The sequence below is a fragment of the Heterocephalus glaber genome, unplaced genomic scaffold, assembly GCF_053883595.1.
Source record: "Heterocephalus glaber isolate CG9 unplaced genomic scaffold, H.glaber_assembly_v1.0 deba00000281, whole genome shotgun sequence".
NCBI lineage: Eukaryota > Metazoa > Chordata > Mammalia > Rodentia > Bathyergidae > Heterocephalus > Heterocephalus glaber.
This window is the reverse complement of record NW_028258139.1, coordinates 19928764-19951192: the sequence shown is the minus strand read 5'-3', so window position 1 is coordinate 19951192 and position 22429 is coordinate 19928764. Positions and strand designations below refer to the sequence as shown.

General features: G+C 43.5%; 1 protein-coding gene across 5 annotated transcripts in view; it reads left to right on the top strand.

The window, feature by feature from the left end:
* Nucleotides 1-19983, top strand: part of Khdrbs3 (KH RNA binding domain containing, signal transduction associated 3) — a 170537-nt gene extending 150554 nt beyond the window's left edge. For 4 of the 5 annotated variants that reach the window (XM_004837910.3, XM_087187364.1, XM_087187368.1 and 1 more), the window contains exons 8-11: nucleotides 8514-8572; nucleotides 10288-11401; nucleotides 11816-11865; nucleotides 19704-19983. In XM_004837910.3, coding sequence (XP_004837967.1) covers nucleotides 8514-8572; nucleotides 10288-10379 — 151 coding nt within the window. In that variant the 3' untranslated portion in view covers nucleotides 10380-11401; nucleotides 11816-11865; nucleotides 19704-19983. The remainder of the gene's footprint in view (nucleotides 1-8513; nucleotides 8573-10287; nucleotides 11402-11815; nucleotides 11866-19703) is intronic. The other variant, XM_087187350.1, reaches the window with a different exon arrangement.
* The last annotated feature ends 2446 nt before the right edge of the window (nucleotides 19984-22429 follow it).

Genomic DNA, 22429 nt, shown 5'->3' with positions numbered 1-22429 from the left:
GGAAACTGAACGAAGTGGCCCTTCAGATCCTGTTGGACCCTGTGAGCTGATGTAGCATCTGAATTTGAGTAGCAGAGATGCTGGGAGAGCTGGGGCTCTCACTCCAGAGCACCAGGTTCCTCCTATCAGCCCTCTGACTGTTCCATGTCAGCCGATGTACCAGGATGGCAGATTTTGGAAAAGATTTTGAAGATGGTCGAGAATGTACAGTCTGGCAGCTGTGATGGGGCAGCAGAGGTAGAAGTAGCTTCTGAAAGGATGTGTCTGTTGGGACAGGCTCTGTGTGAGGTAGCGGGGAGTCTGAGACATGGGACCAGCCCAGCATGTTTAGTAGTGTGTGCATGGGGTGAGGCGTGTCTGATGGAGCTAGGTTAGGAAACCCCTAGAACGCGTCCTGCCATCGCCCAGATCCCCCGAAAGAATGTGGAGCATGGCCATGTTCTGGATCAAATTTGTGCCGGAGGGAATGCCGTGACTCATTAAGCTTCGCTCCTGAATGCTGAAACTTTCTCCGTATCAGCAGCAAGGCTGTGCCACTTGCTGGTCATGTTCTTCTCTCCTTTTGGAACTTGTCTGTCTGGCAGAAGGGGCCTAGGGTAGGCCTGTGGTAGCATTCCGCGTACCTTCCCTGTGAGGTTTAACTATCTCTAGCTTTTGACTTGAGACTCTTCCTTTCACCTGAACACTTAAAGGCCAATGTGGGTTGCAATTATCCCGATTTAAATAATGTGTTACATCTCAAGGACTAGGAGGCCTGAAGTGAAAGCGAGAGATGGGGAAAGAGCAGTAGGTGGAACAGACAGAACACCTACAACCTTTGAGGATTAAATCATTGTGCCCCAGAACAACTATAATAGTTCTACCAAAGATCACTCACCATAGATCACCATAACAGATATACTAATAATGAAAAATTTGAAAAATTACCAAACTGTGACACAGAGAGATGAACACATGCTTTTATGCAAGGTTGCCACACGCCTTGAACTTGTTTTAAAAAAAAATGCATTATGTGTAAACCATGATAAAGTGAACTGTAGTAAAATGAGAAATTCCTGAATCCCTTTGTTGGTAAGTGTATGTGAGTTTTATTCCTAAAGAAAATTATTTATTTCAAACCTAAGCTTATTTTCCTCTTTTCTTATATTCTTGGTACTAATAAATAACACATAGCAGTGAGGGAAGGGAAACTGCTCCCATGCTGATGCTTTTTGGTGGCTCAGGAGACTCTGCATTTCTGTTGCTCATGGAAATTCTAGTTGCTGTGTGACTCCTTGCTTATCTGCGCAGAAGACGGGGCTTTTTGATCGTGACATTGTGTGAGGTCTGAGATGAAGCCGCTGTGAGAGTGGGCTGTGTCCTCCCGGACAGCTAGTTAGGGAGAACTGACTGCCTCCTGCGTCACTATGCAGACAAGTAAACAGCTTCCCGCATGAAAGAAGCATTCTCCAGACAGCTGTATAGTTCTCACTCTGCTTTCCTCTTGAAGTTTACGGTAGCCCCGAGTCCTAGGAATTCCAGTGGCTCTGAAAGTTTTTGATTTCATAACCCTTTCCTATTTTAGAGTTGTAAAAACTAGTGAGGGCCATCGTGTTTTAGTGTATATGCTTTGTGGCAATATTTACCATATTATAAATTAAAACAAATAATTACAGACATTTACTAAGCATTGAATGTGACAATAATTAATCTATTGCTTATTAAGGTGAATAATATATTTTATAAACAATTGACATTTTTCCAAAAACCATTAGTCAGAATTATGGCACTGTGTATTCTCAAATGTGCTTCAGCATTCAGCATTCAGTCTGATGTGATTTTTGTTTTGAAAAACAAACAAAAAAAAAAGTAATAAAGTAGTTGGACCACCTTATATGTAGTTGGAAAGGGATAATTGTGGATACTATTTTTTGACCATAGCAAAACTCAGGAAATGATAGTTTCTTTATTACTTTTTTCCTTTTGTTCTTTTCTTTTTTCATTGCTGAGAATTGAACCCTCAACTTTGCACTACCACTGAGCTATACTCCTAGCCCAGTAAATGGTAGTTTCTTAAATGTGAGGCTCTGAAACCTTATCAGTAAAATTTTTATACTCTTACATTACAATACCTTGGATTCTGTTTCAAATATGTGTACAGCATTTGAAAAATATTGGCTTAATATAGTCACGAATATCTCTTCAATTCCGTGACACATTTTCTTATGCAGTATCAAAAAAGTCATATTCATGAATACCACAGATTGCAGCAGAAAAGTCTTCAGTATTGGCTTCCTATCAGTTTCAGTGGCAAATGCTATCCATTGCTTTCTTGAAGTGACAGGCTCACTTCATTCATTTTTGAGAGAAGGCCTGCAAGATAGCAAATTCTGTATAACTGTAATTTGCTGCCATTCATTCTTAGAAGTGGAAGTAAGGCTGTCTGAAGAGCACCAGCCTCAGGTGCTGTCCTGACTGTCACATGTCAGAGTTTCCGGGGCCTTTCCTTCTTTACCCAGAATCATGCAAAAGTATACTTAATAGTTGAGATTTAACAGAATTTGTAAATTTTACTACTTCACCAAGGACAGTAAGTGAAAATGCCTTTATAAAAAGACAAATTATTAGCGTGGTTTGATACCACTACCCTAACTCTTGGTAAAGCACCAATTATTTTATCTACCACATTGGTGCAAATACTAGCAAGAGTGGAAAGAACAGACAACACCTTAATATTATTGTGAAAATATCTTGACTTCATGGACCCCAAGACCTTATGAGTCATACATTCAAAGCCCCTCTAGCCCATTTCAGAGATGCAATATACATTAATACTATGGGAGAGAGATGGGTTAGTGGTGAATCTACCAGCAAGAGAAGAATAAAGCAAATTGTCCAAAATATTTTACATCTTGTGCAGCCTTCCCATCAAATGTTCTGTCCTCCCATTCTAAGCTCCCAGAGGGCAGAAATGTCACAATGGCCAGCAAGTCACATGGTAAGCACTTTGTGAATGCCCCTCGGCTTACAAAGATTAACCTTCGTGCACTTCATGGGAACAAACCTAGCAACACACAAAAGACAGGAATGAAATGAAATCACCACCAGGTTAGGTGATGAGCCTCGCATTGGAGTAGGTCCTGGTAGGAGTTCAAGTAAACCAGTGTCAGGAACATTGAAAAAGTTAGCAGGGCCAGCGTCAGGTGACTAGACTTTGGCTCTAATTTTTCTGTCTGGCTTGTACAACTTGATTTTATAACTTGTTCTTCAGTGTCCACCTGAGGAGATATTATTAGAAGTTATGAAAGAACCATGAGGAGAGTAAGGCTCTTATTGAATGCAAATTGGGACTTTGTTCAGCCATTTACCCTGAAGGTATTTCATATCTTCAGTTAGCTATGATAATGGACAAACAAGAATAGTCCCAAATTGTCATTCTAAATATTACTCTTTTACACAGATTCTTAATGGTTACACTAAGGATTCAAGGCTTCTAAGTAGAATGGAAATACTAGATGGGCCATCAGACTAGACCAGTGACCTGGGACTTTGGAATACTCCAACTTTAAGAGGTCTGAGAGCAGAAGAGGAGTTGCAGGTGGACTGATGAGAAGAAGCCGGAGAGGTAGAAAGGAATCCAGGACGTTTACAGCCAAAAAGTATACTAGTCTGGAACCCAAGTACTGAAAGAATATACAGCAAGGATGACCTGAGAACTAAGAATTAACCATTGAATTTAGCAATTTAAAGTTCATTAATTACCTTGACAAGGATGAAAAGTTTAAGGGTAGTAATGAATTTGAAAGAATAGTTTACTAAAAGGTAAAGAGAAGTCATAGAAAATGGGATATGTGAAGGTGAAACTCCTTTTGTTAAGGACATGATTCGAGGGTGTGCCATGGGAGTGAGTGGATAAAGGACTCAGGATCAGGACAGGAGTCCAGAGAACTGAGAGGCCCACTGGTGGAAGGACTATCTCCCACACAGAAACCTCCAAGACTCAGAACCGTGAGGCTGCTGGGAGAATGGCAGCCAGATATTTGACAGAGGAGTACAGCATCAAGGCAAGGAAGTGGTAGTGGTACATGTGTTTCAGAGGACACAGAGGTTATGGAGGAAAATACTCACCTTTCCTCTAGGCCCAGCAGAACCTCAGCTTTGGGAGATAAAAATGGAGGGGATGCTGAGGAAGAATTGCCATTAGCTGTGAATCAGTTTCCATTGAGCAAGAATGTCTTAAGAAGAGTCTGAATGCATAGGGGATTGGGCTTAATGGGCCACGAATCCCAGGGCACAGCACAAGAGTGCAGATTTGGGTAGAGAATTAGGATAGCCAGGTTTGTGCAGAACTCCAGGCACCCTGGCAGAGGCGAGTTGGGGTGGTCCAGAGCTTCTTGCACTGACATAAAAAGAAACAGGAGTCTTAATGAGTTTGGTTCCAGTGACTAAAGTAGAAATTAGTGGAAAGTATTGAAGAGATTGAGAAGAAGAAGGCTAAATGTCAGGCATTCCTTCTTATCCCGTGCCAGGGCGTTATTCCTAACCTTGCTCTATTCATGATCTTCTTTCCTACTCTGTGGATGGAGGGCAAAGACATCTGGAGACAGGACTTGGTCCCAGTACTTGTTTGTGCTTGACTCCTTGCAGGCAAGGGAGAATGGGGGGGGGGGCGGTGTACCATCTTCAAGTACTGGGGGCTGCTTCACTCAATGGATGGAATCGAAACCTGGGAAAGCCAGGGACTCTGCTAAGCACTGAGGCTTGCTTTGACCAGGATCATGGGCTGGCGTGTGGAAGAAGGCAGAAGGCCTGTGGTCATGGCTGCAGCACATGTGAGAAACCCACTTGTGACCTGGAGAGAGAGGGTCTGCCCTGGGTGATTTGGTGGAGTTGAAGAGTAATCAGCCTCACATGTTTCTTGTCTACTATTAATATTATAAATTATAACCATAAATGAAGAGCTTTTTAGTGGGTTTTCCCCTTTGCAATGTCTTAGGTTTTTAGTTATCCTTGGGAAATAGGACACGTCTTTGGCTAATAGACATTTGAGGTGCACGAAATGAAGGCTGCAAAAGCCATTCAGATGGAACTGACAGGTAGGAGAAGGGGCTCAGCTGCGCCCAGCGCTCGGCTTGATGACAGTCTTACAATAAATAATCAGAACTGGGTGAAATGATAGCAAATGTCAGTTTAAAGTTTTTACTTGTCAAAACGAAGATTGTCTTATCCCCAGACCATTGCTGGACCAAATTATGCTACCTTTTATCTTCTTGTCCTTTGGAAAACATTCTTCAACCTCCCTCTCTGCTTTTTATGCAGAACTGGGTTAGCGGGTTTCACAGACAAATTTCCAGTCTGTACAGATGTTCATTACTGTTCATTTCACCTAATAAAAGAGGCTTGGTTTGCTCAGAAAGCAATTGTTCAAGCCCTCTGTTTATTAGTCTCGATATTTGTCATTTATGGTTCCAAGTTAGATAACTGGCAACTGTCTCAGTCAAGGAAGTTCTTTTCAGTTTTATGAAGAGGTTACTCTTATTTTATCTGTGCAACAGAGATAAGATTCTCAAGAACATCAAAGTTTCTTTGTCTAAGGAGCCATTATGATATAACTTCTGACCTTTAGAAAGACGACCAGGGTTCATTTAATTTACTGCTGAGTTTCTAAAAGCATTTGCCAGTTTGTTTTCAACAGAATGAGAAGTTGTTCTGATTGCTTTGGGGCCAGGTTGTGGAGCGCCGTGGAGAGGGATGGCAGGGGTGAGAGCCGAGTCTGGACAGCCCAGCTGGACAGACGGACGGACGGATGGATACGGCCTCCCGAGGCTCTTGGCAGGTGAAGTCCGAGCTCAGGCAGAGATGTCTCGATGGATGTTTGACACTGATGTTGTATGAAAAGATTTGGCTGACTGGGTTTTTGTTCTCAAAATAAGAAAAAATACTCTACTTTAAAAGCATTCTAGTATTTAAGCTACAATATCTTAAGAGTTAGGAAAGCCTTTTTTTGTTGTTGTTTATATTAGATTTATTGTCTTTTTTAACGTGAGACTATACCTGCTCTTTTCTCAGCTCATACCTCTTCTTTTTCCTCACTGTAAATATTCATTATGCCTTGGCAGAAGTAGGACGGCAGAAGGAAAGGGAAGCGCTAAGGGCCAGACAGGGCTGAGATGAGATCTCAGGTCACTGTGATCATGGGGCAGCAAAACTTCCTGGGTCCCGACATGGTCCTGGGCACAAGGAGGAGTCAGGGTGCAGGTCAGAGGACTGCAGGGCCCTCCTGAAGCGGCCGCCCTGCTGAGCACAAACCGCCCCAGCACATGGTGGTCATGGCCTTCTGCACGAGCTGTGGGTGTCAAGGCTGCACCTACACCTCGGGTGGCTCAGCCTCTCTTCGCCCCACACTCCGTCCATAAAAACAGACACGTCTAGATGAAGTGAGGCCATGCCCGTGAGAAGCTGTCCGCATGGCGGTGTCTCCTTACAACAGTCCCATGCCTCCCACACTCCCTTCCTCCCTCCCACACTCTCTAGGAATGCTAGGCCTCCATTCACAGACCCCTTTTTAAAGTTCTAGCTGCCATGGCCTCTGGAGAAGCTGCATGCCGCCTTGTAGTATAGTGATCAACTTCAGGAGTGACTGCTAAGGGCCTGAGCACCATTCAGAAGAGCCGAGGAGCCCAGTGCAGCACATGGTAGAGCGCCTGCACTGCACAGAGCTCACATTATGTGTTATTACGCTTTAATTAGTGTGAAAGGGTGTGTTTAAGCAGCGATAACAATGTGTACTCTGTACTCTGCACATGGAGGAAGCGACTGATACTGAGGAATGCCGTGGCCCCAACCCATTAGTACGCACTGGCTCTGTTTGATGAAACACTTGTGGACACTGGGATTTCCCTACCAGTTTCCTGCCCCTGTGCTCTGCGTGCTGCCTGTCCCCGTCCCTTCCTCTTCCTCGCCTGTCTTCACTCCACCCTTCTGGTCTTCAGAACACTGCTTCCACACTGCGTTCTCTGAGCGGCGCTGCTTTCTCACTGGAGATGTCTAGACCCCTCCGGCACACATCAGCCCACACACACATGCTCGGCTCGGGCATGCCAGGCCAGGGCTGTGAGGAACAGGAGCTGAAGGCGTGCTGCAAGGGAAGCTGGCCCAGCTGGATTGGGAAGTTCTTCTGGGAAGTGGCATTTAGGATGAAGTCTGAATAGGAAGTAGTTTTTGGCAGAAGAAACAACAAATGTGAAGATTCATCCCCCATGCTTCAGGCAAGAAGGGACATAGCTTTGTTGATGATGCTTTCTCAAAGGACAGCGTGTACTGTGCCATAGAGGTCGGACTTGGTGACTAGTCTCTGATGTCATTTCCCCGAGAGTGGCAGCAGAGAGGCAGGGGCGGGGGGGCCCTCCTGCAGGTCAGATGGAGTCAGCTGTCCGTTCTCAGCCACTCTGGTGTACAGTGGCACCATCTGCAGGGTGGAGGGGGGTCCTCCCACAGCCCACAGGTGATTGGCCAGGAGGAGGCCTCACAGATGTGTGTGACAGCTTCCCATTGTGGCAGGAAGCTTCTCATTTGATTGTCTAAAGTTAGGACAATGGGGATAATTGCTTTCCTACAAAATGAGGTTGAGCGGGAAAGAACAAAGCCTGAGAGGTTGAGTGGAGGCCCTTTCTCGGACTCCAGATGCTAATGGTCTGGCCATCTAGCTTCTCCGTAAATTGATTCCTGTGAAGACAGACACAGTTCAAATATGATTCTGCACAATGTGGAGAACCACAGTGACAACAGGCTCTCTTGCTCTTGCTGTCTCAAGGACATTGCTGCTTAGAACATAGATGTGGCCTGTGCTTGGGAAAGATCCTTGTAGCCTCAGACTTGTGTCCACACTGCAGAGGTGGCTCACCTAGTGGCCTTCTCCACACAGTCACTTCCACTCAGGCCCATGTCACTTGCTGCTCTGCCCGTAATGCAGTAATGCTGATGAAGTAAGTCATTTAATCGCAACCCATCTTAATGTATCATAACGCAAAGTGCCCACGGTCCACACAGCACCTAGCTCTTTGGTCGATACAGGAGGAACAAAGAAGAAATGAACTTTCCATCTGCTGGAGGGAAGAAGTGGTGTCTCCTGGCTGCTCCACTACACAGCACCAGCCCCGGCCCAGCCCTAGTTCCGGCGCCGGCACCAGCTCTGCCCACACAGCCAATTCCGCACACACCCTTCCAGAACAAGAGCTGTCTTCATTCCCGTCCTGGACTCTGGGCACGGAGGACAGCACCTGTGCTGTGACACGGCAGCAGTCGTGGTGGAGGTGGCAGGCACACTCATGATGTCCCGAAAGTGGAGAAGTAAAAGGGGCCTTTGATGGTCCTCAGGTTCTAACTTAGAACTCTTGTCATCCTGAGAGAAACTCATTTCACTCTTGTAGCCCTGCTCTTTATTAGTTTTTAGTTTATTAAGTTTTATATCAGCTGTGATTTAAACTCACAGCTAAATCCTTCTGTGCTAACTGTGCTTTCTTTTGTCCCTACAGTGGCGCTGATTACTATGATTATGGGCATGGGCTCAGCGAGGAGACTTACGATTCCTACGGTGAGTGAGTGGCCAGAATGACCGTGCAGAGAGCGCAGGGGATGTGCGAAGTCCTGCCAGGCCTTGGTGGACGGGAAGCTGGGTTCATTTTGACTGTCAAACAGCAGGGTCCTCTCTGTTTTTCTCTGTGTGTATAGCTCTTTTCAGGGGATCTTTCAGTATTCAAATGTAATATTTAAAGAAAACTAAATACTTGCAGAAAATTGCATGAATTCAGACTCTGAACTTAGATTTTTCTGTTTGGGTTGATTGCCATGTTGTGACCTTCCTCACTTAATAAAATAGTTGCCAGACTGCAGACTCTTGATTCCATGGGTCTTTTTTAACCTTCTTTCCTTCTTGGAAGTGAAGAGAAATGAAGCAATTGAGACCACAGCTCAAAAGTGCTTCTCCCACCCCCATCTTTATATTTTAGTCCAGTCCTAGCCTCAAGTCCTCTGAGGAAATTACCCTGGGAGTCCTGTCATTAAGGTTACCAGAGCACTGAGGTGGGGAGGTGTACAGGGGTCTGTCAGACCTAGAAGAAGACAATTTAACTTCTCCTAATTCAGGGGGAGCTGGTAGAGAAGCTGAGGAGTCCGTGTCCAAAGTCTCCATATGCAGAAGGATGATGGTTCCAATTATAAGAATGGGTGGCAGCATTGAAATGATAGTAAGAAGCACCTTTGCTGCAGGGCAAAGACATCAGGGAGCATGAAGCTTCAGTCAGCTGCAAAGCTCTGAGAGTGAGCGCCTAGTACCCAGTGTGAGCAAATCAGGCTCATGGTTAATGGATGTTATGACATTTCTCTGAACATAACTGCAGAACCATTTTCAGTGTTCCTTTTGAAGTGCTTTTTGTTGTATCACCTGCCTGAAGCTGTGATGACCGCACCTTGGAATTTTTTTGTTTTTTTGTTACTGGTAGCAAACACTTAAGAGAAATACATTGGCTTGCTGAATGCTGTCTACTTAAATTGATGCAACTTAGCTTGAGGGAATGACGTTGATTGCATGTTCCTATCAAAGGAAGAGGTCATTTTAAGCATTTTTCCTTCACAGCTTTTTAAATTGGTCTCTGTGGACACAAGGCTTTTAAATTGCTGTGGGTTGCAGCAGAGAAGTTAACTGTTTGATGTCAAAGACCTGTAGACTCACTGAAACTTCTGAGGCATGCTATTGAGGCATAAATTTCAGCCCACAGCAACTTTATCTTAGTCTTTCTGTGAAAGGACCTAGGAAGAGTAAGCCGACTTTTCTCTCTCTCAGTCTGCCCTTCTCTTTTTCAATCTGCCCCTTCCCATTTTGCTCTCCAGTGGTCCCTCCTTTTGTTTCCACAGATTGATTGTTATTTTTCTTGTATTCACTCTTAGAAGAAATGTAAGTGATCCTTTCCAGCCTCACTCTCACACAAAATGTCTTAATGTTTTGCAAGGCGGTTCAATTTGCTCCACAATCTTGTGAGTTTTAGTTGAGTGAGTAGGAAGCGGAAAGTTCTTGCAAAGCCGGTTGCCATTTCAGATACAGAAATCATTTTTCTTACTGTCCTGATGGTTTTAATAGTGAGATAGTAATTTTCCCACTGTTTGTATTTTTTTTTAAGTAAAAAAAGACGCAAGGCTATGCGTCTTCAATGTGATATCTACCATTGGTTTAGGGTGAAGTCAGATTCTGAGAAATGGTTTTGGTAGGACCCATGGCAATGATCTAATTGTGAGTAATCTTCCTGATTTCAGGACAAGAGGAGTGGACTAATTCCAGACACAAGGCACCTTCGGCGAGGACAGCGAAGGGCGTCTACAGGGACCAGCCATATGGCAGATACTGATTGTACTGTCTGATGTTGTGAAATAGCCAATCTTCACCGTCCTGTATACTGTTCAAAGTAATTTTTTCTATGAACAATCCCTTTTTAAATAAATCAAAATGTTTAAAATCTGAATGGATGGAACTTAAAACTACTCTGTCGAAACATCAACCTGGTCAGGAAAAAAAAGACATGTAAAATTTTGTTATTTCCAGTCTGTATATGAAAAATAGGTCATCAAAAGGAAAAAAATAACTTTGATTAACTAGTGTTAAACAAAAAAATAGGTTTACTAAATATGTTAATCCATTCTTTTAACATAAGCCTCACTTTCATTTTAAAGGTTTCCATAGAATTTAGTTATTTTATCTTTCAGCCATATGCTAGTTTTTTTTCTCTTGCCAACATGCGTAAAAAGGGAAGCCAATTACAAGTGCAAATAATGTGGTATTCTTTTGTAACTCAAGTCTTGAAATGTTCTGTAGTGTTAAGCAAAGTCTCCTCTTGCTTGATACTAAATAAACTTTTGAAAGAAATCTCGTGTGTGTGAGCTAACAGTTTCATGTTTTTCTTATTTAAAAAGGCCTTCATAAATAGTGGTAAACAGGGAAAGAATCCCTTTAACAATGCTTGCCATAAAAGGGTCACACTAAATATTGTACAACTCATTTTTAAAATGGTATAAAATTAAATGTACCACTATATACTCACCGTAGATTTAAATGCTGTTTAGAGTCCAAATGGTATCAAGCTGCGTGAGTTGACAAGTTAAAACTACCAGGACCAAATCTTGTTTAAAAACTGGTTTTAAAATAACTACTGGATTTTCTGGAAAAGATGTGATCAGTTTTCATCTTGTTGAGCGTTTTTTCACTAGTGCAACTTTGGATTTTTTATGAGACTTTTGGTACCTTAATGAACACCTCGCTCCATGCTGGAAGCAATAAGCACAAAGCTTTTAAAGACATTCTGGCTTGACTAATTGAGGTCGCACTCGCCAAGGCTGAGGATGTGTAACCCTTAAACGGTCTTCATTTTCAAAGGTAAATAAATCAAATAAGATTTTAATCTCACTTAATTTATCTTAATATAACTAATAAAACCAGGGCGATTACAACTGAGCAAGTTTCATTCTCCATTTTAGAAAGATTTTAAGATCACCTAAATTCTCATTTTAAAAAGTTTAATTTGTTTTAGTAATCTAAAAAGCCTTAGTTTAGTCAGTTTAATTGGGGCCAATTATTCCCTGTTAAACAAATGTAAAACCTCATAACTAGTTATTTGTAACACAGTATTTGGTTAGTAATTGAGGGCATTCTTAAAAATGACAAATACTTAACAAAGTTATTCTTTAATCATTTGCTTTAAGCTTTGTAGATTGTGTAAAATGTTAAATTTTTTAATTTTTGAGGCATTTTCTTCTCTTTAAGTAAAAAAAAAATCTTTTCTTTTGTCAGGAAATGTCTGGGATGGCAGAGGATCTGGTTGTACCTTGGAGTGAAGCAAGGTAGGTACCCTTTGTCCCGGAGGAGCTGCCGGCCAGAGGTCCAGCTCCTGTGTGTGACCACGGGACCCGCAGCCTTGGTCCTGAGCAGGGGAGAGGCAGGCTCAGGCTGCAAACAGTACTGAAAGCGCATGTCCTTTTCTTCAGTCAGAACTCAGCTGTCTAGCCAAAGGCTTCCAAATTACTAAGTCAAAAAAACAGCTGTTCGCCAAACTTAGTGTAGAATTTGACTCCAGTCTTACTTTTCTACATATGTACACATGTGCAAAACATCACACAGGGATCCAGGAAGTTTTTGAGCATAGTTATCTTCGTTTTATGGAAGTATGACTTTTTGAATTTTGCAACAAAATAAATTATTACTTTTATAAGATAAATACTACAAAAGGTGTTTTATCAAATTATTTAATAATTTTTCTTTTAAATCTAGAGATCTATAAAGGAAAAGTATCACTAACTAGGTCTCATTTTTCAGGTACTCTTGCTAAAATACGCTACCGAGGCCCTGATCTTGTTGAGCATCTTTACTTTTTCAGTGTTCACATTTGAGTTCTGCCACTTAACTGTATAACTGTGGGCGGGTCTCACTCTGTACCTCAGTACCGTGAAAATGATTTCTATCCCATGGAGTTGCTGTAATGTGTTAAGTGAGATAATATGTGAAGATCTTATAACCTGACAGTGAAACAACCTCATGTGAAATTGAATTGTCAGCCTCGGATTTGCATATTTAATATAAATCGGAAATATATGACCTTTTTTCTTAATAGCCAAAATTAACTGAAACAATTAAATTACCTTTAGAAAAAAAAAAACAATTCACTTCAATCTTCTCATAGACCAAAATAAGTAAGTGCATTGTTCTTTGTCATTGTTTTTGTGTACCAGCCTCTTCCCTTGCACAGAAAGGGAATGTGCCGTGTGCCACATTTCTTTAGCATGTGATGGTACTGAGATACTGTACTACTTTCTTTAGAGTTTTGCTTTTTCTTTTTAGAATTGGCATATCAAATAATAAATGTAGGCTTCTCTTTCACTCTCTTTTTGGATTATCTAGTAAAGACTTTAATACCTGACAGTTGTGTGGGTCGGAAATCTGACACTGACTATAGCCAGGAAGCAGGCAGGGCCGCATTCTGCCCATGAGGCTCCGGCCAGGACCGGAGCCCTGCTTTTGCCCATGCTGAAGATCATCGGCCTGCCTGGCGAGGCTCATAGCCCTTCCTCCATCTGGGGGCCATCAGGACTAATCCTGTCCTTTCCGTGCTGCCATCTCTCTTGTTCCCTGAAGGTAGAGTCTTACCTCAGGAGTTACGGATAGGCAGAGGGTCAACCCGAGATGGTGTTCAGATCCAATTCATAGGAATTTTTGTATGGTTTTATGTTTGTTTTCATTCAAAGAAGCAAGGCATTATCAGACTCCAAAGGGCCAGGGACACTATTAAACGGGATCTCTTGCTTGGCTGTCAGGATCTTCTCTCACCTCATCCATACCCTACCAAGTCTGATGTCTTTCCATTTCTACCATCAGAGCCTGCTGTGGCCAAGCCAGGCTTCTCTCATCTCTCACATTGCATTGCTCTCCAAGCCTTTATATTCTTGTCTTGGGGTCCTTTTGTCTTCTCCCAGGACAACATTCCTCCAGGATGAGCTCTGTGTGACAGGCACTGGCAGTGGAGTACAGACGTTCAATTTCCATAAGATGTGGAACCCTGCATTCAGCTCACTCGGGAGCTCATGGAAGGGATGGACTGATAGACTCTGTTTCCTCATGCACAGAAACATCCCCATTCTTCAGGACTTGGCCCAGTGCCCTGTCTTCTGTGAGGTATTTATGAGTTAGACCAGTCCAACATCCCCTGCACTGTCTAAAGAACAAGTGTAGTTGGTTTCTTCAGTTTAGTAATGATACCACGTAACATATTGGATGCAAGTTGTTACGACGACCAAGCATGCGGTTATCACTTTCTATAAATTTTGTAACTGAATTTTCCAACTATAAGATGTCATCTACATTTTACAGAGAAAGAAACAAGCTTTAGAAAGTGAGGTAATTTATGTTAGCCCATAACTTGTCACTGATGGAACCAAGATTTGGACCCATCTCCTTTGATCCAGAGTTCTGTACCTTTGCCATATCATTACTCTGTCATTTCTCTGTGCCACACTGGCTCCCACTGTACTGAGGGCCTCACGAGAGAATTCTTACATTCCCAGCAGTAACGCATACTGTGAATTAGCCAAACATTGTGATTGATGCTGCCCCCTCTCTGCCTCCACCTCATCTCCTCCCCAGGTTCCTTAGAGAAAGATTCTTTGCTTTTATTTAGGTTCTGAACCTTCCAAGACATTTCAAGTCAAATTGTGTCAGTATTCACTCAGATATATCTCCAGAGCATCTGCTCTGCTGAGGACAGTAGGAATACAGCAACTGAAGACATGGTTCATGTCCCAAAGATGCCTCGGTCTTCCCTGGGAAATGTTTGAGGAGAGCATCAATAGGGCTCTTATAGGTTCATCAAAAGGGCTCTGCTTTGTAGGCTCATGGAAGAGGGTGACAGAGGTATTGGGACCAGTGGAAAGAAGGTGACCACGTAGGGAAGGTACTTATGGAGCATTCTTATGCGAGCTGGGCCATTTGTCAGCTTTTTAACCTTGAGTAAGTGCTTGGACCTCTCTAACCTACAGTTTCCTTACCCATAAAATGAGCAAACCAATGGCACAGCTGCCTTAGTGCTGCTGTGAGGATTAGCAGCATGCCTGACACAAGTAAACATGTTTGCTCTTACTCATTGCTGCATTTAAGAACTTGAAGAAAGCATCATCTAGGAAACTTCAAGGATATCAAGTCATTATAGAAAGTAAGAGAGGATGCCTGCTGGCTGGCACATAAGCCATGACTAATGAAGGTCTTATATGTCCTGCTAAAAAGTTGAAAAAACATGCAACCATTCTCAAATAGAATATTCTCTTCACTTTTGAGCTTACCCTTCTCTATTCACCTAAGCAGAGACAGTGGCTTTTAGACCATTGCACATGCCTCCATTTGTGCTGGTCAGTGATCCTAAAGCCAGACAGTGAGAGCCTTAAGTAATGACTGAACTTCTCTGTCCTCAAGATCCCCCCCCCCCCCCGCCGCCGCTGTCACACACCGTTTGACAGATGTCATCTTATGGTCAGTGTGATTCCCAACTGGCAGCCTCAGCTTAGCCAAAATCCTCTCCCCCAAATAAAACCACAGGGTCATGTCAGCAGTGTTGAAGTTCCAATAGTCAAGCTCCCGCATTTTAACTCAGAGTTAGAGATACCAGTTACTGTGTACAGAAATGGTTCTACAGAAAACGAATGGTTTAAAAAATTTAAATGTAGAGTCAAAAGTTGAATGACAATATAAGCAATTTCATAGAATATAAGTGATAAATAATAAAGTTTATTTTTATGCAAATAATACCCACTCTCTGCTACCTATGTCTGTGGTGTTGAACCTTTTAGAAACCGAGAGCCTAAACTGCAACCCCAAACCCCCTTATTTATTGCAAAGTGCCAACACTGAAATTAAACCTGAATACTGAGGTTGTAGTTTAGAAAAACCAACTGTCATCCAAAGCCCAACTGCTGGGGCCACTTGGCTCACGTGCTGACAGAGAGAGCTACTGATCTCTGCACTGTGCATACTCAGTGTTTCACAGGCATAGAAGAGGAAACCCTTCATTATATCTAAATAATCTATTTTTTGCTTGATCCAATTTCCATCTTTAATTGAGAAATACTGTGGTGTGGATCATTTTCTAATCTGAATTTCACCCTCCCCTATCTACTGGAAAATCCTATCCAGTTGTGGTCGACTCTGACTAAGATTCCTATTTCAAGAATCTCAGTGGTTTCTTTCGCTGATTAGCACCCATTCCTGAAAGTGTTTCTCAGATCTTCCATGGTGAGTCATTTGGCAGTACCCAGTAGCTTTCAGGGTAAAACCTCATGCTCCGAGCCTAGGCCCTGCCTGACCTTACTGCCCACCTGGTGCCTCCATCACAGCACTGCCCTCCAGACTACCCTGCTGCATTGCAGACCCCTCGTACACTTTCATGGCTGTGCCTTTCTGTGCCTGAAATCATATTCCTTACTGCCCCCGCCAAATTCCTGCCCTGTCTGGTTGTTCAGTCCCTCCGGTCTGCAGAGTGGAACTTGAAGCATACTCTCAGGCAGGAGGTCTCCCTTGGCCCTCTGTCCCTTAGTGCACTGAGTCCCTGCTCTAGGACTTCACAGCACTCTGAATTCTGCTACCAGTGTCCCATGATGGGCTATTCACTTTCCTTTCTCCTCACTGGGACTTTGTTGTGTGACTAGTAAATGGGAGTGAAAGGAATGAAGTGGCTTAGTGTCTCTCAGTGTGGAAAAATAGACTAGGATTTGTTTGGTCTCACTGGATGGACTTGATCTTTCTTCGGTTAGAAGAAAACTTAGCAGGTTATTAACTGCTGCCCTGTGTATGTGTGTTTGTTCACATATATGTGACATTCACTGCTACAGACAGAATCCATGCATCTGCCACCTAACACCGTGCCTAGAATCGCACAGGCCTTCAAAACAAGGGGTAGAGTAATGAGCAGATCCCAGTGTGCAGTGTGCAGGGCCGGGGTTACCCTGGAGGGCAACTTCTGCTCTGCTTGTGGATATGTTTGCCTTTCTCTCGACTGCAGGATGTTAAAGAAGGACCAGTGCCCTCTTCAACTTGCACCTCCAAGTCCTAGCATAGGGCCTGGCACAGAGCAGAGCAGGGACTGACAAGGTGCTCAGTGTGGAGGGGAGGACCGAGCAAACGGACCTGCTGTTTTTAATACACTAGGCAAGCACTTTACGCAATGAATTTTGGTTTCTCAGTAGAAATGAGATACTGTACTTTCATGATCATTGTCTTTCTCAGTGGGAACATGAAGGTGCAAAACCAAGTTGCGCACCTTTTTAAAACAGGTAATACGTGTGCTTGGCACAAAATACAGGAGAGTATGCAATGAAACGTTGGCCTTAATTCCCACCGTACTTCCAGACACCCACAAGCAGCCATTCATATTGTTGTTTTCAGTTTTTCCTCTTTCAGTCTTTCCAGAGTTGGTCAGTGCATAGGCAAAGCAGATAGACAGACAGACAGGTAATTCTTCACTTTTTGCATATTTCATTAAAAAATATATCTTAGAGTTTATTTTATATTATAAAGCTACCTTTTCATTGACTTTTATTTTGGCTGAACATGAATGAGGCATAATTTAAACAACTGCTGAAGAATGGAGTTTGTTTACAGTATTTTATGCTTGTTAAAGGTGGTGTTAGAAAGAATAGCCTTCGATCTCTGTTCTTGTACATGTCTCCAGGTTAAGTTTCTATAGTAGATTTCCAAGGTCAACTGCATTTTCCACAGATACTACTCTTGTTCCCCTAGAGGTCACAGTGTATCTTCATGTAGCATTTCTGAAGGAAATTTGAGCTCTAAGTGCATAGTGCGTTCATTGCCTCACATAGCATTAGCACATAAGGCCATCACAAGACTCCTCTGCTCAGAAGTGGGCTCAGATGGGCTTTTATGCACAGCACCCCATCTGGTGGGTTGGGCTCATTCATGCGATGGATGCAGGGGAGCTGGGCTCGGTGCAGACGCTCCTGGGTGCCCTCTATTGTCTTGTGGGAGCTCTAGCCTTGTCCTTCCTCAGATGCACGTTCTCCTCTCACTCCTGGACCTGTTTACATTAGGAGATATATTTCCGGGCCTGCCACATGGAGTGGCAGTCTGCTAAGCATGGCAGATACATGGGAGTAAGCAGGCAGCCTCCATCTTGGGGCACCCAGGATTACACTCAGGAAACTCCCAGACCTGCTGTCACTTCCCTCCACAGGGTCTGCTCACCTGTTCTTCTTCTGCTTGTCCAGATCCTACTGGATCTTCAAGGTCCTCCTCTTTCAGCAAAGCTTGCTGCCTCTGCCCAACAGCATTCTGTTGGGAACCATCTACATTTGAACTGCTGGTCACACTGTAGCATGTTCCTTCCAACCCCAGCAAGATCCCAGAAGGTCATGAATGAGTCTTGTGCATTTTATCAACCTTAAAGCATTTAGTCACTGGCTATTCAAAAACTGCTCATTGATTAAGATAGCAGATTTATGATGTTTAGCTTTGTAAGGTATTAACTTTAGAGAAACAGTGCGCATCCTGTTCATCCTAGCACTGCTGATGCTCCCTGTAAGCGACCACATAAAGCTTGCTGTGTCTTCCAGAGACACAGATAAAGGAAAAAAAGGTGCATGGAAAAAGCAGTGAACTTGAACTCATGAAGAGAAAGGAGATGAAACTGAAATCATGGTTTGAAAGTCAGAATCTTTGAAGCAGGCAGGGAGGAGAAATACATAACCCCCTACAGGCTGAAACAGGCATGGGGTGGTGGCCAGGCAATGGCACCCTGTGTTTGGGGGACTGATAATCAGTTGCTGGTATACAAGGTGGCAGGAGACATGCAGGGAGATGCACCTGCAGAGACACGGAGGAGCAAGGTCCTAGCGAACCAAGGCTATGAAGTTGCTCCAGGCAACATTTTGTGATGAAAGCCTCTAGAATAGGGTGTGAACAAACGGTGAGAAGCAAACCTAGCCCTGGTACTTCCCCACCGTGATTGGGGCCTTTCCTTCTGATTGCCACTCAGCTTTTGAAATAGGAGTCTTGTTGCATGTAGCATGTTGAAATAAGTTTTCCAGGGTTAGTTAATAAAAGGTATTTTGTAAAATATCTGAAAGCTCTGCATCTTGCTAGAACACAGGAATGCAAGAACTATGCCAAGGTATACAGAAGAACTCATTTCATGTGTTAATATTAGAGACTACATTAGTTACTTTTCTCTCATTGCTGAGACAAAATATCCAACACCCAAAGTTAGAGAGAAAGGGGTTTATTTGGCTCAAAGAGGTTTCAGTCTGTAATCAGCTGGCTCTGAGGCTGGGATGACAAACAGGCATGGCAGAGAAGAAACAACATGGCGCCCACAAGTTAGCAAAGGTAACAAGAGAGCCTTAACAGTGTATCCCTGCCCCTTTGTTTTATTCAGACTACTTAGGGCGGGTAGCACTCACACCCTTAATCCTGGTTCCCTTGAGCCTAGCATTGCATCATGAATCAATTCCAGCTTCACACATTCTAGATCAAGCCTATGACTACTTGAGGCTTTGCGGGGACATCTAGACCCAAACTATAACAGAGGGCATAGCTGTTCTAAAACCAAACCCATAAAAATCATCATGGGTAATACTCTCATCATCATTGCATGTCTTAGTCATTTTTCTGTCCCTGGGATAAAATACCTGACCCTCATAACTTAAAGGAAGAAAGGTTTATTTTGGCTCCAGTTTCAGTAAGATCAGTCCATGGTAAGCTGGCTCTAAGGCAGAAACTGCATGATAAAATATTATGTTGGAGAAAAGCTGCTCACTGCATGATAGGAAGCAGAGAGAGAAAGGAGGAGACAGGGATAAGAACACACCCTTCCAGGTCACACCCCCAGTGACCTACCTCTTTGATTAGCCCCCACCTCCTAACACATGAGGCTTTGGGGGAACGTTTTATATGTAAACCATAATATCATGCTAGATATTTACTCACCTGTCTTTACGCAACACAGACATTTGGTATCCTTAATTTTGATGATTCTGTTTTTCATTATTGTCCGTAACCATTGTTAGCTCTGTCTCTTAAATTTCTACTTGCCTACTTCCTTTGCCTACACCGTACCATTCCAAGACAACATATAATTATTATTCGATTCCTTATGTTTGCTAATATATTTCATTTCCCTCTTTTTCAGGAGCCCTCCTTCTGTTCATGGACTGCTTAAGAATAGTCAACTCACCCTTGTGCCTAGTCAGTAAATGAATCCACATGGGAACTTGAAAATCATCTTGACGTATTATTATTTTTGCATAAAGATTTGTTTTGTGAAATGTTTTTTATGAAATAGTATGCTTTTAATTTAGAAGGCCTGTTTTAAAAAGAAAGGAAAGAAAATCAATCTTATTTTGTGGTCTCCTAATAACAAAAAAGAATGATTTGTATAGTCATTAATAAAGGCTGCCTGTTGAAATGTCTTCTACTTCAATGAAACACAGAAACACAGTCTTGTTATTTCAGCTCAGCTCTAGGTTTTGCACACTGGAGAAGCATGCACGGCTGCAGCTCACTGCAAGAAGTTGAGATTCTACACATACTACAGATTTGAAAATGATTTACCTGTCTCAGCTATGGGCCAACACATTTGAAAGTGTTAGACCAAAAATATTCTGTCACATAAAAGGTTAATTATAAAGGCTTCTGTGGGAAGCAGAGTGCTAAGGACAGAACAGAAGCCTGCTTTTCAAGCCTTCTGATTTGTTGTGGAACATAAAGGTCATGATCCCTGCGGATGGTATTACTTGGTTCCTTTTTTTTCATCATTTACTGGTGCATTGTGATTTTAATTCAGTACGCCCTGGGAGGATGTGTTTTATTACTTTAGCTAGAAGCTCACACAACATGTTTCCTGATCTTGGAATTTCAAGAACAGTCTCACGCATTGTTAAGACACATTTCCTAAAGGTATTCATTTTTACAGCCTACCACGTTTAGGACATTGTGTTAACCACAGAATAGCTTGGAATAGTTTAGCTTTCCCTTCTCCTCTCCTGATGCATCCTGAAAATCTTTACTCCTGCAGTTCACACCTTTACATTTCTCCTGTGCACATTTTTTCATGGCAGAAATGCATGGACACAAGGCCGTGGGGCGGAGAACGCACAGCGGTTCCCTGCAGCAAGCCAATGAGCAGGCAAGCTTGGGAAGGCTGTGGCATCTCAGTGCACCCTTTTGTTTGGAATTAATGTTCTACAAAATAGAAACTTTAGAATATAAGCAGACTGGGAAATGGAGAAGAATTTGAACTGTCACATCCTTCTCCCCTGCCAAGTCATTGGTGCGGGACATAAATCTGCAAGTGAAACTCTTATTGTACTGCCTACATTACCTACATCATTCTCTGATTGCTGGGGACTTCTCTTGCACTGGATACTGATCTGTGTATTGGAAAGAAAGCAGGGAACAAACCAGAGGGAAGCTGTTCAGAAGAGCCTTCCTCTCGGTGGCCAGACAGCCCATTGGCCACAAAATGAGGACAGGTGGTGTGGAGCTGTGAACATTGGAGCACAGTGCTGGGGAGAGGGGTTAAACTGAATTGGGGTGGCTGAAGAATAAGATGACAGTTTAACAAGGAACTGAAAAAGGACAGAAGCAAGCTTTGTCAAGTCACTAGCAAGTGCAAAGGTCCAGAGACAAGAGCATGCTTGGGTGCATGAAAGACAGCAAGGAGCCAGTACTTAGGTAATGGAATGAGCAAGAGGCAAAGAGGAGTAAAGTGAAGGCGGGTTGCTAGCTGGAGACATGAGCACCTAGGGTTGGTTATCTTTGAGCATTATCGGCAGCTCTTGGGTTTTAGGAGGAAAATTTGAACCTCAAAAATGTGCTTCAAATCTTAGACTGTCTGGCAACAACATTGAGAATGCACTGTAGTGGGGAAAGGGGGAGCCACTAGAGGCCACTGAAGCGGGGGGAAGGAAACAAGCGTGGCCCAGACTGGCAGCCCTCAGAGGGGCTTTGAAAGCAGAACCAAGACACGGCCTTAGTAGGTCTTCCGTCGCGATCCAGATCCTCAGGGGTGTCCACAGACTCAGCTACTCACCCAAGTCCTTTAGTGGCTGGCCACACCTGCCTCTACCCTGTGGTAACCACCAGGCAAGTAACTTCTGTGTCCTCTTGCCAGTGCCATCTGACACTTCCTTAGTCTTGATAGAATGAGTGATTTTCAACTACAGCATGCATGTTTGGGGTGTTAACGTTAGGAGGTACAGGATCTGAATCTGTTTCAGCTGGCCTCTTTGACGTTGCTGGGCTAAGGGACAGGAGGTGCTGTCTTGCTGTTCACAAGGGGGTTCACTTTTCCCCAGCCTCTGTTTACCCAGAGCCTATAAGAGCTGGCAGGGGTTGGGATTTCTGGCCCCTGGGAGCCTCTGCTCCCAGGGTTAATCAGGATTAATGGTCGTGGTCCCCCACCGTGTAGCATATACATCTTCATGAGGCAGAAGGAGCTGCTTAAAGCTTTTGAAATGGCCTGAATATTCCTGTTCACCTTTTCACATGCATCCTTGTAGCCAGTGATGGCCCATAAAGGAAACAATAATATACATACCTGTCCTGGGAGCGGTGGAGAGGCCCAGAGCTACTAGCTCTGCAAGACTGCACCACGGGCTGAGGGAAAGCAGGGTTCCGATTCTCCACACCTATGACCCACCCAGTTCAGCACCCCTTACCCTGGGAGATTTGGACACCTTAGTGGATTGGGAGCTCTGACTCCACACAACTCACACTCACCCTCAAAGACGCAGCCCCAGACATTCTCTACCCTATACCCACCCCATGACCATATCATCACTGTGCACAGCTATCGGCTGCTTTGTCTGTCCTCCCCCTGGACTTTACAGCCTTTGGATACATCACTCCAGGGTC